We start from the raw sequence: 16277 nt of genomic DNA on the forward strand, positions 1-16277 counted from the left end.
CCAGAAGTATGTGTCACCTTGTCCTTCCTCCAGCATGGCTCCACCTCCCAAACTGCCACCTGCTGGGGAGCAAGCATCCAGAACTCACGAGTGTATGGGAAACACCTAAATCAGACCACCACACTTTGAAAACCTGATGGCCTGGGTTCAGTTTCCAAGTACCTATATAAAGCCACATGCACAATGTAGCATGTGCTCCTGGAGTTTGTTTGCAATGGCAGGAGGTGCTGGCATGCCTATTCTCTTTCTCTGCCTTTCTCTCTCAAGTAAACATTTATTTATTTATACTTTTTGAGGTAGGGTCTCACTCTAGCCCAGGCTGACGTGGATCTAACTCTGCAGTCCCAGGCTGGCCTTGAACTCTCAGCAATCCTCCTACCTCTACCTCCCAAGTGCTGCAATTAAAGGCATACATCACCAGTTGCAGCAATAAAAGTAATTCTAAAAATGTTCTAGTGCTGGGATTGGACTGGAGAGATGGCTTAGTGGTAAAGCCTAAGGACTTAGGTTTGATTCCCTAGAACCCACATAAGTCAGATGCACAAGGTGGTATAAATGTTTGGAGTTCATTTGCAGTGGCTAGAAGCCCTGGTTTTATCATTTCTCTTTCTCTCTTTCTCCCTCATAAATAAAAATAAAATATTTAAAAATATTTTAAAAAATGTTCTAGAGTTCTGTGTTGCTGCCACCCAGCCCTCAAATCTTTTGTTTTTAGACATCACTGTAGCTTTTAAATTTTTTCTTTTTTGTGGCCTTTGTGGGGACAGTTCATTCTATCTTAGTACATTGACATTATTTCTGTCTTTTCTTCCTTTGCCCTTTCATTTTCTCTCACTAGCTGTTCAGTTCACTTCATTGTGTCTCCCTCTCACTCAGGATGGCGTCTCCTTGGCCTGTGGATGTCTACGGTGCATGTCCTGCCAGGCCCTCACCTGCTGCCCTTTCAGGATGAGACACATCTGTTGATGGATATAGTTAGGTGACATGTCCTCTAGCAGGTTCCGACACGTTGTCATGTCCCAAAGGTTCTTGCTCTCCTTATCGTGACTGCTGCCAGGCCTTTGCTCAGCAGTGCCGCAGTGGGTGTGAGCTGCCCTGCAGTTGCGGACTGCCCACTGCCTTTACCACGTTGCTTACAATCTCTGTCCTGCCTGCGGCTGTGCAAGTGTGTATTGACTGAGTTCGTTGAAAGAAAGAAAAACCAATGTGTGGTGTTTTTTCTTGGGGCGGGGCAGTTGAAGGTAGGGTCTCACTCTAGCCCAAGCTGACCTGGAATTCACTATGTAGCCTCAGGATGGCCTTGAACTCTCCGCAGGCAGTCTTACCTCTGCCTCTGAGTGCTGGGATTAAAGGTGTGCGCCACCATCCCTGGTGTCTGTGTGTTTAATATTCACATTTCTTCCTCTTTCTTTCTCTCTCCCATAAGGACTTTTAAGAATAGACTGTAGGGCTGGAGAGATGGCTTAGCGGTTAAGCGCTTGCCTGTGAAGCCTAAGGACCCCGGTTCAAGGCTCAATTCCCCAGGACCCACCTTAGCCAGATGCACGAGGGGGCGCACGCGTGTGGAGTTGGTTTGCAGTGGCTGGAGGCCCTGGCGCGCCCATTCTCTCTCTCTCCCTCCCTCCCCCTCCCCCCTTTCCCCTCCCCTTTCCCTCCCCCCTCCCTCCCTCCCACCTCCCCCCTCTCTCTCTGCCTCTTTCTCTGTCACTTTCAAATAAATAAATAAATAAGAATAGACTGTAATGCTGTTTTTTTTTTGTTGTTGGTTTTTTTTGTTGTTTGTTTGTTTTTTGAGGTAGGGTCTCACTCTAGCTGAGGCTGACCTGGAATTCACTATGTAGTCTCAGGGTAGCCTTAAACACATAGCAGTCCTCCTACCTCTGCCTCCCAAGTGCTGGAATTAAAGGTGTGCACTACCATGCCCGGCCTTGTTTTTTTTTTTTTTTTTTATGGCTTATTTAAAAGAAAGAGCCAGGTATGGTGGCGCACACCTTTAATCCCAGCACCTGGGAGGCAGAAGTAGAAGGATCGCTGTGTGTTCAAAGCTACCCTGAGACTACATAGTGAATTCCAGGTCAGTCTGGGCACGAATGAAACCCTGAGTTTAAAAAAAAAGAGAGAGAGAAACAAAGAGAGAAAATGGGTCCCACAATGCCATTTTTTTAAAAATTTTTTTTTAAATTTTTATTTTTTGGTTTTTCGAGGTAGGGTCTCACTCTGATCCAGGCTGACCTGGAATTAACTCTGTCATCTCAGGGTGGCCTTGAACTCATGGCAATCCTCCTACCTCTGCCTCCCGAGTGCTGGGATTAAAGGCGTGCGCCACCACGCCTGGCACAATGCCATTTTTATTACAGCTTCCTGTACACATATGAAAATAGTCAAATATTTTCACAAAAATTACACAATTTAGATATATGCAGATAAGCAGGAGTTTTTTAATGTTTGCATATTTCATTTTAAACATTTTATTTATTTATTTGAGAGTGACAGATAGAGAAAGGCAGATAGAGAGAGAGAATGGTTGCACCAGGGCCTCCAGCCACTGCAAATGAACTCCAGATGTGTGCCCTCTTGTGCATCTGACTAACGTGGGTCCTGGGGACCTGGAGTCCTTAGACTTCACAGGGAAGTGCTTAACTGTTAAGCCATCTCTCCAGCCAGATTAGCAGGAGTTTTAATCATAATCTTTAATTGTTATAACTTTTAATAGCATAGCATTTAATGTTTAAAAATTTATTTATTTTGCAAGCATGAGAGTGTGAGCACACCAGGGCCTCCAGCCACTGCAAACAAACTCCGGACGTATGCGTCACTTTGTGCATCTGGCTTACATGGGTACTGCAGAATTGAACCTGGGTCCTTAGGCTTTGCAGGCAAGTGCCTTAACCACTGAGCCATCTCTCTAACCCTGCTTATTTAGTTAATTGAGAGAGAGATGTGTGAATAGAGAGAGAATGGGTGCTCCAAGGACTCCAGTAACACACCTCTCTTTCAAATGAACTTCAGATGCATGTGCCACCCTGTACATCTGACTTTATGTGGGTACTGGAGACTCAAACCCAGGTCCTTAGGTCTTGTAGGCAAGCGCCTTACCTACCAAGCCATCTCTCTAGTCCATCTTTCAATTTATATCTCTATTTTTTTTGTTTATTTTTATTTATTTGAGAGTGACAGAGAGAAAGAGGCAGAGAGAAAGAGAGAGAGAGAATGGGCATGCCAGGGCCTCCAGCCACTGCAAATGAACTCCAGTCGTGTGTGCCCTCTTGTGCATCTGGCTAACGTGGGTCCTGGGGAATCGAGCCTTGAACCGGGGTCTTAGGCTTCACAGGCAAGCATTTAACCGCTAAGCCATCTCTCCAGCCCTATATCTCTACTTTTTAAAAATATTGTGGTTATTTACGTACTTGAGAGAGAGGGGCAGATACGTGGGGAGGGAGGGAGAGAGAGAGAGAGAATGGGCATGCTAGGGCCTCCAACCACTGCAAACTAACTCCAGACACATGTGCCACCTTGTGCATCTGGCTTATGTGGGTTCTGGGAATTGAACCTGGGTCCTTAGGCCTTGCAGATAAACACCTTAACTGCTAAGCCACATCTCCAGTTTTGTTTTTGTTTTGCCTGCCCACCTACTACCATTGGTGGATATGGGTAGACAGACAAAATCTATTTTAACCAAAAGATTAGTTACCAGGGGCTGGAGAGATGGCTTAGCAGTTAAGGTTTTGCCTGCAAAGCCAAAGGACCTTGGTTTGATTTCTAGGACCCACATAAGCCAAATGCTCAAGGGGGCACATGCATCTGGAGTTGGTCTGCAGTGGCTGGAGGCCCTGGCACACTATTATTCTCATTCACTCTGTCTCTCTCTCTCTCTCTCTCTTTTTCAACTAAATAAATAAAATATATTTTTTTAAAAAAAGATTAGTTACCTGGATTGTAAAAGATTGAATGAGGGCCAGTTACTACAGAAGGTGCAGGATGAGCAACTTGATTCTCAGGTTGTGCATACTGTAGCAGGAGAGAGAAAGCAGTTATAGACGAGGCTAATAAAGGATAGAGTAAAATAAGTGCTGTAGGAATCCAGAGACACTGGCCTGAAGTTAACTGAAATCAGGACTGACATTTTGGACTGCTTTTAAGTAAGCTCTCTGTATGCCTCTGTGGGACAGTGAGTGTGCAATGTGGAATTTATTTTTATGTTATTTATCTCATTTTGATTTAAAAGTTTCTCCCAGTAAGGCTTATAGCATAATAATAAGAATGTGGAAGTTTTGCATTCAAGCCCTGTTCTCTTTTGTTTGCTGGGTGTGGGTAGTACTAGACACTGTAAACCTGAGCTCTTTGCAGTTATATCTGGCACCCCCCCACCCCCCACCCCCCACCCCCTCCATCTTATCAGAAGGAAGTCCAGCCCCTTCCTCTTGGGGCTTCTTTTTCCTCCTGAATTGTCCAAGAACCCCCAGGGACTTAGGCACTGTGGTCCTTTTTCCATATCCAAAGGGCAGGAGCACAGTAGGTGCTATAAAAACCAGTCCTGATGTGTGAGCAGTACTGCTGAGCCGCTGCTGGTCCCCTTCTGTCCCTCTGGCACCTTCTGAAGGCCCAGTGTGCTGTGCTTCATTCACTGCAGCAGAGTCCCTGCATTGTTCCTCTGGCATAGCCACGTTCCTGGTATCAAGTGGCCCACAAAAGCCTGGGGCCAGGATCTGTTCAGGCACTTGCCTCTCCACAGAGCCATGGCTCCTGACCTCCAGACTTTATGTCCATCACCCTTGATCCTCCCTTCCCCTGTAAGGAAGCCCCCCTCCCCCCCTCCCAGTGACTCAGGTGGTCTAGCCTCTCAGGGACTCTTTACAAATCAGGACACCTTCATCCCTTGGGGAGAGTGCATAAAGAAAGATTCAAGGTGACTACCCACCCACCCCTCCATAGCAAACCAAATCTGTCCCGTGCATCCTGCTCACTGACAGCACCTGTCCCACAGAGTTACTGTGAAGATGAAACGAAATGGTGAGATGGTATCCATCTGTAATCCTAGCACTCTGGAGTTACAGCAGAGGGATCCTGAGTTTGAGGCCAGCCTGGGCTACAGAATGATCAAGGCTAGCCTGTTTTACATACATGAGCAGAGCCTGTTTCATTTAAAAGGTGTGTGGGGGGGGATGAAAGAGTCACTGAAATGTTACTGCCATTGTTATCCTGCCATTTCCTGTTCAGACCCCTTCACAGGCTGCCCGTTGGACTTGGAACAATTGACCTCCTGCTTTTCTTCTCCAGCCTCACTCTGTAATAGCCATTCACCTTGTGAACTCTACAGTCTTGCTTCTTATCTAGAATTTCCTCCCTCACAGCTACACTCCGCACTTTGTAATAAAGTGGCTTTTCCCGCTGGGCGTGGTGGCACACGCCTTTAATCCCAGCACTGGGGAGGCAGAGGTAGGAGGATTGCTGAGAGTTCGACGCCACCCTGAGATTATATAGTGAATTCCAGGTCAGCCTGAGCTAGAGTGAGACCCTACCTCGAGAAAACAAAATAAATAAATAAATAAAGTGGCTTTTCCCTCTCTTGCCCTGCCAGGCCTTGCACCAGAGTCCCTGAATCGCATGCAAGTTAAATCTTCCATTATGTGGGCTTTGGGAATTCAGCTCTTTTCCTTCTCAGCACATACCACACTGTAAACTTCAGTGAATCCAGGATCGCTGTCTTAACACATTCCTGCCCTGGCCTCCGGCACCGGGGCTGGGAGGACCTGCTGCTCGCTTCACCTTTGGGAAGTGCCCTGGTTCTCCGAGCTGGCTTCCTTCCTGTTCCGCTTCCATGGGTGACAGTCAGAGTTGAAGCGGAGTTGGCTTTCCCTCATCTTCCTGAAGAGAAAGTTGGTGTCGTTCATACTGGGAAATATCTGCTCTTATCTTGGTTAGCATCACTGGCCACACAGTAAAGCACATAAGATTCAAACATACTTTTCTGGAAAGTATTAAGTTATGCATACATTGCTTGTTGAGAAAAAATTGCTCATTGTGGAAAAATTCATTACCCTTTGCCTGGCGTGTTGGTGTACATCTTTAATCCCAGCACTCGGGAGGCAGAGGTAGGAGGATCACAGTGAGTTTGAGGCCACCCTGAGACTACATAGTGAATTCCAGGTCAGCCTGGGCTAGAGTGAGACCCTACCTCGAAAAACAAACAAAAGTTACACTCTAACTAACATTTCTGTCATCACTATTTAAACATAATGGTGACCCCTAGTGGATACTCTACGTGGCTGACTGTAATGATCAGCAAATGGTCTTTTCTTTGAATCCCGATGAAGTTCATAGTAGGATTAAAAAAAGACTTCATTTATGAGACTGGCAGCTTCCATTCCAGCAGTTACATATAAGTAATGTCTTACAAACTTACCTTGATTTTATAGTATTTTCCTTCTATGAACTAAGATTAAAGAATTACAGAGTATTTCTCTCATTAATACCTCATTCCAATACTCACGTCTCATCTAATTCTTACAGTATATAAAGTCTTTTTCCATAAACAACGGTATTCATGGTGTATACACAATTTTTGGTATTTTTATCACCTGGCATTGTTTTAGACTGAAATTTTAATTTATTTATTTGCAAGCAGGAAGGGAGAGAATGAATACATGAACGGGCACACCGAGGCCAAGTGCACTGCAAAGGACTTGCACCGCTTTGTACATCTGGCTATTTACATAGGTACTGGGGAATCGAACCCAGGCTGTCAGCCATTGTCAGCAAGTACCTTTAATCATTGGGCCATCTTTCCCACCTGTGTTTTTAATTTTTAATGGAATGTAGTATCACATTGTGTTCATACCTGGAGTTAATTTTGTCTTTACTTTTAGCTTTCTCTTACCAGGGCAATAAAACTGCCTCCCAAGTGCCGGGATTAAAAGTGTGTTCCGCTTCAACACCCCTCCACTAGAGTGTTTGTTTGTTTGTGTGATTAATTGATTGATCTTTTAAAGTAGGGTCTTACTTTTAGGGCAAACTGACCTGGAATTCACTATGTAGTCTCAGGGTGGCCTCAAACTCATAACAATTCTCCTGGGATTAAAGGTGTACACCACTACACCTGACCAACTGTTCACAATTGTGTGTGTGTGTAATTTTTATTTATTTGAGAGAGAGAGAGAGACCGTGTGTGTGTGTCAAGGCCTCCAGCAGCTGCAAATGAATTCCAGACACATGTGCCACCTTGTGCATCTGGCTTATGTGGGTTCTGGGGAGTCAAACCTGGGTTCTTAGTCTTCGCAGTCAAGAGCCTTATCTGCTAAGCCATCTCTCTAGCCCCACAACTTTAAAAGGTTATCATTTTATTGTTAATTTCTCCTGTTAGCCAGGCATGGTGGCACATGCCTTTAATCTCAGAACTCAGGAGGCAGAGGTAGGAGGATTGCCTCTACCCTCCCCATCCCCCCCCCCGTCAAATAAATAAATAAATAAATATTAAAAAATAACTCCGTTCCTAGGAATTTACTTTGTTTTTCTCTTAATGATTTCAAGTTTTAGGTTGTTTGGAGACAGATCCTACTGTATAGCCTAGGCTGGCCTCAGACTCTTTGCATTCCTCCTAGCTCAGCTTCCTCCCCGCTGAAAGGAAAGATTTCAGGTGTAGGCCACCATGTCTGGCTTCCTTTTTTTTTTTTTTTTTTACGTAGAGTTTTACTCTAGCTCAGGCTGACCTGAAATTCACTATGTAGTCTCAGGATGGCCTTGAACTCACAATGATCCTCCTACCTGTGCCTCCCGAGTGCTGCAGTTAAAGGCATGAGTCACTATGCCTAGCCTTACTTTAAAAATTATCTGAAGTTCAAGGCCACCCTGAGACTACTGAGTAAATTCCAGGTCAGCCTGGGCTAGAGGGAGATACTACCTCAAAAGGGGGGGGGGGCATGGTAGTGCACGCCTTTAGTCCCAGCACTTGGGAGGCAGAGGTAGGAAAATTCCTGTGAGTTTAAGGCTACCATGACACTACATAGTGAATTCTAGGTCAGCCTGGGCTAGAGTGAGACCGTACCTCAAAAACAAAGCAAGGGCTGGAGAGATGGCTTAGCGGTTAAGCGCTTGCCTGTGAAGCCTAAGGACCCCGGTTCGAGGCTCGGTTCCCCAGGTCCCACGTTAGCCAGATGCACAAGGGGGCGCACGCGTCTGGAGTTCGTTTGCAGAGGCTGGAAGCCCTGGCGTGCCCATTCTCTCTCTTTCCCTCTATCTGTCTTTCTCTCTGTGTCTATCACTCTCAAATAAATAAATAAAATAAAAAAAAAAAAACAAGCAAAAAAAAAAAGCATGTAAAATTCTGCTCATAGTGCCATTCTTTACTAGGAGCCTGAAAACAAACATAATTGTAACTTATTTTGTTAGGCTATAACCTTTATTTTTAAAAACCTTTGTTGACAATTTTCATACATATATATTACATTTTGATTTATAGCCCCCCCATTACTTTCTTTTGTCCCCTCTCATACATCCCAGGTTCACTGAACCCCTTCTTTCCAAATAGTCTCTGTTTTGATGTTATTTTGGTTTTGCCCCCTCCATGACCCATAACAACATGTGACAGCCACCATGAAGTCATGAATGCAACTCCCACCTTATATCTGGAAGACAGTGTTTCAAAGCACTCCTCCCCATCCTTTGGCCGTTACATTCTTAACAGGACCTCTACCACAATGGTCCCTGAGCCTTGGAAGGTGTGATAGAGATGTCTCATTTGGTGCTAAACACTCCACTGTCCCTCCTCCTCAGCACGTTAGTGAACTTTGAGTCTCCCTAGTAGTTACTACCATCTGAGAAGAGAAATCTCTCTAACCACAAGTGAGAGCAGTAGTGTATGGTTGTAAACATAAATATTGAGAGAGTGCAGTTTGGTGAGCACAGTGCATGCATTTAGCTAAACAACAGAGGTAGCTTGCCCCAGGATGTTCCGAGTCATAGGCCCTTATGTGAATACTGAGGAATTGAACCCATTCTGTCAGGCTTTGCAAACAAGTGTCTGCTTTTTTCTGATAGCCTCTTTTGAGTCAAGGTCCTTACCCCTGAAAGCACAGTTGCTTTGGGCACTCTGTGCTTTGGGCATTGAGGAACACTCACTGGACATTGTATTGAAACTGCAAACAGATCTTTTGCTTTTATTTCTGACAAATTGTAATGAAATTGTTGTGATTTTTGGCTCTACAGGAGCCCAGCTGGCTTGGGTGGCTATATTCCCACGGGGACCGAGGTCACACTTCTGCATGCATTGATGTTGCTTGCTCAATGCTGTTTGTAGCTTTCCATTTTAGTCTTGGTGGGGCAGTGCTGTTGGTTGGGGGTCATCTGATGCTCCCTTCTCAGAAGACTCTGGTATATTTCCTTATAATTTGGTCTGGGACAGCCTGTAGCTAACCTTCAGTGGAAATGTGCTTTTTCTCCAATTCTTCACCAAATGTATCAACTCCCACTTTCCTTGTTAGTTGTCTATCATTTATTTGTAATTTTGTTTTGTTTTGGTTTTGGATTTTCCAGGTAGGGTCTTCCTCTAGCTCAGGCTGACCTGGGATTCACTATGTAGTCCCAGGCTGGTCTTGAACTCACAGCGGTCCTCCTCCCTCTGCCCCCTGAGTGCTGGGATTACACCGAGCTGTAATATTTTGTTCTTTAGCCCACATTATCATCTTTCATTGAGAAACATGAGAGAAATAGTAAAATAAAATATGCAAGTCTTTGTGTTTTTTTTTTCTCTTTGAAGTAAGAATTAACATTTACTCTTGTACCATATTTCTTAAAGTGATTTGGTCTGTTGTGGCAAATCTGCTTATTTAATCATTAAAATCATCTGTGATGGACAGTTCAGCTGTAGCTTCATGACAAAGAAAAGAATACCAGCGTGGGGGAACACCTCAACTCTGTACACAGTTTCAAAGTAGCCCATGTGTGCTAATGTGATTTCCTTCCTGTGTATATCATCTGACTGTAGAAATAAAAATAGCCCCTTTCTATTTTTTGTTCTCTAGTTTAGTTAGTTGGAGTACATTTCAAGTATTTTCTCTAATGAGTGGCTGAGGCATTATTTGGAATGATGCTTTTTATAGAATCTTCTGCATGATGGCCAGTGTGTGCGTGCGTGCATGCGCATGTGTGCACACGCGCACTGTGATCTGTCTGCTGACTCTGAATACCAAAGCTTTAGACACTTCTAACTAAATTATTGGTCCCTACTACTTTCTCTCTCTCTCTCTCTCTTTTATGAAGGGGGGTTGTTGGTTTTGAGATAGTCTCAGTCTATCTAGCTCAGGTTGAACTGATTCTCACTCTGTTGCCCCAGGCTGGCCTTGAACTCATAGTGACCCTCCTACCTCTGACTCCCAAGTGCTTTTAATGTTTTTTAAATATTTATTTGAGAGAGAATGGGCGCACCAGGGCCTCCAGCCACTGCAAACGAACTCCAGATTCATGCGCCCCTTTGTACATCTTGCTTACGTGGGTCCTGGGGAATGGAACTGGGTCCTCAGGCTTCACAGTCAAACACCTTAAGTGCTAAACCATTTCCCCAGCCCTGCTTCTAACTCTACTTTTCTTTTCTTTTCTTTTCTTTTCTTTTCTTTTCTTTTCTTTTCTTTTCTTTTCTTTTCTTTTCTCCTTCCCTCCCTCCCTTCCTCCCTCCCTTCCTCCCTCCCTCCCTCCCTCCCTCCCTCCCTCCCTCCCTCCCTCCCTCCCTCCCTTCCTTCCTTCCTTCCTTCCTTCCTTCCAGGTAAGGTTTTGCTCTAGCCCAGGCTTAAGAATTTTCTTTTTCTTTTTTTTTTTTTGAGGTAGGATCTCAGGGTGGCCTTGAACTCATGGCAGTCCTTCTACCTCGGCCTTCTGAGAACTGGAATTAAAGGTGTGCACCACTACACAGGGCTTAATAATAACATTTATTTTTAGAAAAAGAAGAAGAAGAAAACAAAAAAATAAATAAAAATCTGTGCCTAAGCTGGGTGTGGTGGCACACACCTTTAATCCCAGCATTTGGGAGGCAGAGGTAGGAGGATCGCTGTGAGTTCTAGGCCACCCTGAGTCTACATAGTTAATTCCAAGTCAGCCTGGACTAGAGTGAAACCCTACCTTGAAAAACCAAAAAAGAAAAAGAAAAAAAAAATTGTGTCTAGACCATACATGTGGCACATGCCTTTAAGTCCTGCACTTGGGAGACAGTGGGAGGCAGAGGTAGGAGGATCACTGTTAGTTCGAGGCTAGTCTGAGACTACAGAGTACATTCCAAGTTAGCATGGGCCAGAGTAAGACTCCATCTCAAGAGGGAAAAATTTTTTACATCCATAAAAAGCCATGTTAATGGAGTGCTTCCTAGAATATTTCTTCTTGGCAACCTAAAATGCAATTATTTTTAGAAAAAAATAATCTCAGTGGTTTAGCAGTTAAGTTTAAGGCGCTTGCCTGTAAAGTCAAAAGACCCAGGTTCAATTCTTTAGGACCCATGTCATCCAGATGTACAAGGTGGCGCATGCATCTAGAGTTCGTTTGCAGGTGCTGGAGGCCCTGGCACACCCCGTCTATCTCTTTTTCTGTCCCTCTCTCTAAAATAATCTACTAGGCATGGTGACGCTGCCTCTAATCCTAGCACTCAGGAGGTAGAGGTAGAAGAATAACCGTGAATTTGAGGCTTCCCCTGAGACTACATAGTGAATTCCAGGTCAGACTGAGCTAGAGTGAGACCCCCCCACCTCGAAAAACAAACAGTAATAATCTCAAGTGTGAGTTCTCGTCTCACATCTGGGAAAGCACTAGATTCAATCCCTAGCACTTCAAAACAGTATATAAAATAAAATAGAAATAGGGCTGGAGAGGTGGCTTAGCAGTTAAGGCACTTGACTGTAAAGCCTAAGGATCCAGGTTCGATTTCCCCAGTACCCACATAAAGCCAGATGCCAGGTACATTAGCTGGCACATGCGTCTGGAGTTTGCTTGCAGTGACTTGAGGCTGTGTGGCACATCCATTCTCAATCTCTTTCTCTCTGTCTCTTTGTCTCTAAATAAATAAATATTTAAAAGAAAACAAAAAACCTTCTTGATTTAAATTATATTTAAGGAATTTGTGATCATTTTAGAGCCTGACCCTTATACAATTTTTTTTTTTGCTATTTCTTTACCTTCAGCCTGTTGAGCCTGTATTTTAGTCTGATGTCTTGACATCAAGTTTATGTATGTATGTTAGAGCTCTCTAACTCATTTCTGTAGATGACACAGAAATAACTATCTCTATGTATAAGTGAGAATGCTCTGAGTACTCAGAAAATGGTGCCTGTTATTGTTATTGGATAAACATCTTCAAAATTTCCTTTTTTTAGAAACTGATTCAACAGTACAGAAAGAACATAGAAACCAGACCCCAGCTGCCCCTGCAGCTCAGACTTCTGCTCCCTCTAAGTACAAGCACCACCGGACTCGGTCTGCAGGGGCCAGAGACGAGCGGTACCGATCAGGTGAGAAGGATTGCACGCTGAACTGACTGTGGTATGAACTGAGTATCCTGAGAGCTTCTAATGTGTGCTCTGGTTCTTTCCTTTGAAGAGCCAGGGGTTGTATATTCATTCATTAGCCAGATGTGGTGGTGCACACCTTTAATCCCAGCTAAGGCAGAAGGACTGCCTTGAGTTCATGTCCAGCCTAGGACTACAGAACGAGTTCCAAGTCAGCCTGAGCTAGAGAACGAGATCCTAGCTGGAAAAAACAGACAAATGTTAGCTGGGCTTGGTGGTCACGCCTTTAATTTTAGCACTTGGGAGGGAGCGGTAGGCAGAGGTGGGAGGATTTAGGCCAGCCTTGGACTACAGAGTTATTTTCAGTTAAGATGGAACTGAGAGCTGCGCGCCTCTCTGACGTGGGGAGGAGCCAGGGGTGGTGAAGGAGCCTCGTGACAGACCTGCCGGTTGCTGCCTGGGTGTTGGCCGCGCTGTGCCGGGCTTTGAGACCAGCCTTACGTAGGCCCAGGGTCCGCGGGGAGCTGCTCACCAGCAAAGCCTCCGCGGTGACTAGGCTCCTTTAGATTCTTGCCTGGAGCCTAGGAGAGCCCACCTAGTGCCCTCAAGAGGCACCAGCCGTGCAGGCTATTCGGTGATAATGAGATGTGGTAGCGTCTGTGCCGCCAAAATAGGTCAATATTTTGCCAAAGAAGCATCAAAAGAAAAAGAACCGAAGCCATTAGAAGATGTAGCCATGAGAAATATAACACACAGACGACTTTCTTATCAAACCAGAATCCAAAGTGGCTCAGTTGGATACTTCTCATTAGCCTTTGTTGCTAAAGAATTTTGATAAGTTAAGTGTAAGGACAATACACTACACCCCTCTTCCTTGTGGTTCACATCCTCTGAAGAGGGAGATTGGAGACTGTATCAGGACAGGTTTCATGAGGTGGTAGCCTGGATCCCCAAGTGACTGGATGTTTAATTGTATGCATAGTGAAATCATGACAGAGTGCAGATACCAGTCATATACAGATGGAGTCAGTGGGAACCATTCCTGGTACTGGGGCTGAAGTCTTTCTAGCGTTGAGCTTCCTGCTTTTGCCTCTTGTCTGTCTCTGGTTATGCTTCTGTCTAAGGCAAAGAGTATGTGGGAATTATCCGGCTGTACAATGCTATTGAAGGGGGGACTCAGCTTTCTAGGGCACTAGAAACTCTGACGGGTGCCCTGTTCCACCGCCCCCACTTATTGCTGCAGTGAAAAAGCAGCTTTGAGTGATTGAATGTGATCCTGAAAGATGATTAGGAATCTTTTGGGTGAGCTGTGAAGCTGGAGCCTACCTTCGGACACTGTGTGTGCACCTTGGATTGTTAATGGGAGTAGGTGGTCAAATGCAGGAACTTTGGAGGGTTCGTTATGGAGTCCTGAGTGAAAAGGACCACATGGTGATAATGCCTGAAGTACTTGATGCTCATTGGCTATATGACAACCATAAGGATGAGAGCTACTTGCGGCATGTTGTTTACCCTTTGGAAAAGCTGTTGACATCTCACAAATGGCTGGTTATGAAAGACAGTGCAGTAAGTGCAATCAGCTATGGAGCCGAGATCATGCTTTCTGGTGTTCTTCCATATGAGGATGGCATTGAAGTCAACCAGGAGATTGTTGTCATTACCGCCAAGGGGGAAGCTATCTGCATGGCTGTTGCATCAATGACCACAGCAGTGATTTCTACTTGTGACCATGGCATAGGAGCCAAGATCAAAAGAGTGATCATGGAGAGAAACACTTGTCCTCGCAAGTGGGGTTTAGGTCCAAAGGCAAGTCAGAAGAAGCTGATGATCAAGGGGGGCCTTCTGGACAAGCATGGCAAACCCACAGACAATGCCTGAGCCACGCGGAAGCAGCACCACGTTGATGACAGCGACACTGGCAAGGAAGATGCAGCTGCTGGAGCTGTGAAGCCCTCGGCTTGTCATTGAAGCAGCCAAAGTCACAGAGCGGAAGAGTGAGCGTGAGTGGTGAGACACATCCAGCAGTTCCCCAGCTGATCAAGAAGGAAAAGACGAATAAGGAGGAGGACAAGAAGGCTAAAGCTGTGGTGCAGAGTGAGAGTGATGGTGATGGGGACAGTGACACCACTAAGAGAAAAAGAAGAAGGAAGCAAAAGTGGCAGAAGAGATGTCTGAGTAGTAAACAGCTGGAAGCGTTGTGTCCAGTGAGGGAAGACACGAGAGCCTTATTGAGAAAACGTTTTCCAGAGGAGTGGAACAAAGGTCTTGGGCAGTAGAGTTCCGGCACACTTTTGCTGCTACTTGTGACCTCAGTGGTAAACCGGTGTGGTCACCCGTCTTGTCCTATTTTAAGGATATGGGTAACAAAAGATTTTATGCCACGCATCTCCCCGCCTGCTTCAGTGGGGAAGCTGCACCTCCAGACCCAGCACTGCCCAGGAACTCTGCAGCTGTTGGCAAATGGCCATTTTAAACAGCAGCATAGTTGTCCTAGTTGACTATTTTTTTTTTTAATCTCTGTGTAAAACTTTTTTTTTTTTTAAATTGTCTGCTAAATGAAAAGGTATAGATCTTTCTGTAATAAAAGGGTATAAGTGTTATTGGGGAGATTGTATCTCCTGTGCCCAGGCCTGGTCTAGTCTGGTGTCACATTGCTGGCCTGGTAGTGTAAATCACACTGTACGCCTCGTATTTTCATGCAGCCTTAAGTGTGTAGCAGCATTTATCTGACTCCATCCAGCAATTTGTGTTTGTGATGGAAGCCGAACCATTCCTGTACCCCCATGTTCTAACCTTCATTTACTTTTTAACACACTGATTTGTTCATTGCTGGGAGCAGAATATCATTTTTAGTCAATTAAAGATGAGTTGTGAATTTTTAAAGTAAAAAAAAAATGGAACCCTACCTTAAAACAAACAAATAACAATACGCACGCACGCACGCACACACATTTGCAAGTAGAGAGAGAATATGGGTGCACCAGGACCTCTTGCAGAGCTGCTACCTAGTCCCTTACTGATGGAGTCTGAACAAGAAACTCACAATAAACTTCCAAATTAATAACCATTTCAACTTTACTTCCTCTAACCCTAAAAGTACCACTGGGAAGGAGAGGGCAGTGTGCTCCTGCTCATGCCAGGTCTGCACCACCAGGGCCACCAGTATTGGATGTGCCCCGCTGAAGGGCAGAGAAACTATTCAGACTCTTCAGGACCTGAGGCACAACAGACCTTTATTGTCCCTGTGCTAGGAGTCATTCTTAGCACTTCTCATGCTTTCAGTAGCAGAATTAAATGCAAGTTAAGATGGAATCTTATTTCATTCTCCCATTTTTGTCTACCCATATACCAGCCAAGCCCACCATAACCTTTACTTGAATTGAAAAATAGTGTCCAGGGCTAGAGAAATGGCCTAGCAGTTAAGGCGCTTGCCTTCGAAGCCTGACGACCTAGGTTCAATTCCCTAGGACCCACATAAGCTAGATGCATAAGGTGACGCATATGTCTGGAGTTCACTTGCAGCAGCTGGGGACCCTGGCATGCCCATTCTCTCTCTATCTCTCTGTCTGTAATAAATAAATAAATAAAAATATTTTAAAAAGAAGAAGAAGAAGAAAGGAAGGAAGGAAAATAGTGTCCATCACATCTTTTCAGACACGCTCTAGAAAAGGTGAGGATGGGACACGATTGCAGAGCTGCCCCATCCATTGTATAATCGGGTTTTTTTAAATGAGACATATTTTTTTAAAATATATATATTTTTTACTTGATATAGTGAAAGAGGCAGAGAGAGAGAAA

At 44.7% G+C, this 16277-nt stretch overlaps 1 protein-coding gene and 1 pseudogene across 3 annotated transcripts in view; both read left to right on the top strand.

Annotated features, from left to right (window-relative positions):
* Dip2b (disco interacting protein 2 homolog B) overlaps positions 1-16277 on the top strand; it is a 246715-nt gene that overhangs the window by 119522 nt on the left and 110916 nt on the right. For all 3 annotated transcript variants that reach the window (XM_045151675.1, XM_045151673.1, XM_045151674.1), the window contains exon 3: positions 12348-12482. In XM_045151675.1, the coding sequence (XP_045007610.1) occupies positions 12348-12482 (135 nt within the window). The remainder of the gene's footprint in view (positions 1-12347; positions 12483-16277) is intronic.
* LOC105943858 lies at positions 13226-14755 on the top strand (annotated as a pseudogene).

Source organism: Jaculus jaculus, chromosome 6 (assembly GCF_020740685.1).
Source record: "Jaculus jaculus isolate mJacJac1 chromosome 6, mJacJac1.mat.Y.cur, whole genome shotgun sequence".
In the NCBI taxonomy this organism is placed as follows: Eukaryota; Metazoa; Chordata; class Mammalia; order Rodentia; family Dipodidae; genus Jaculus; species Jaculus jaculus.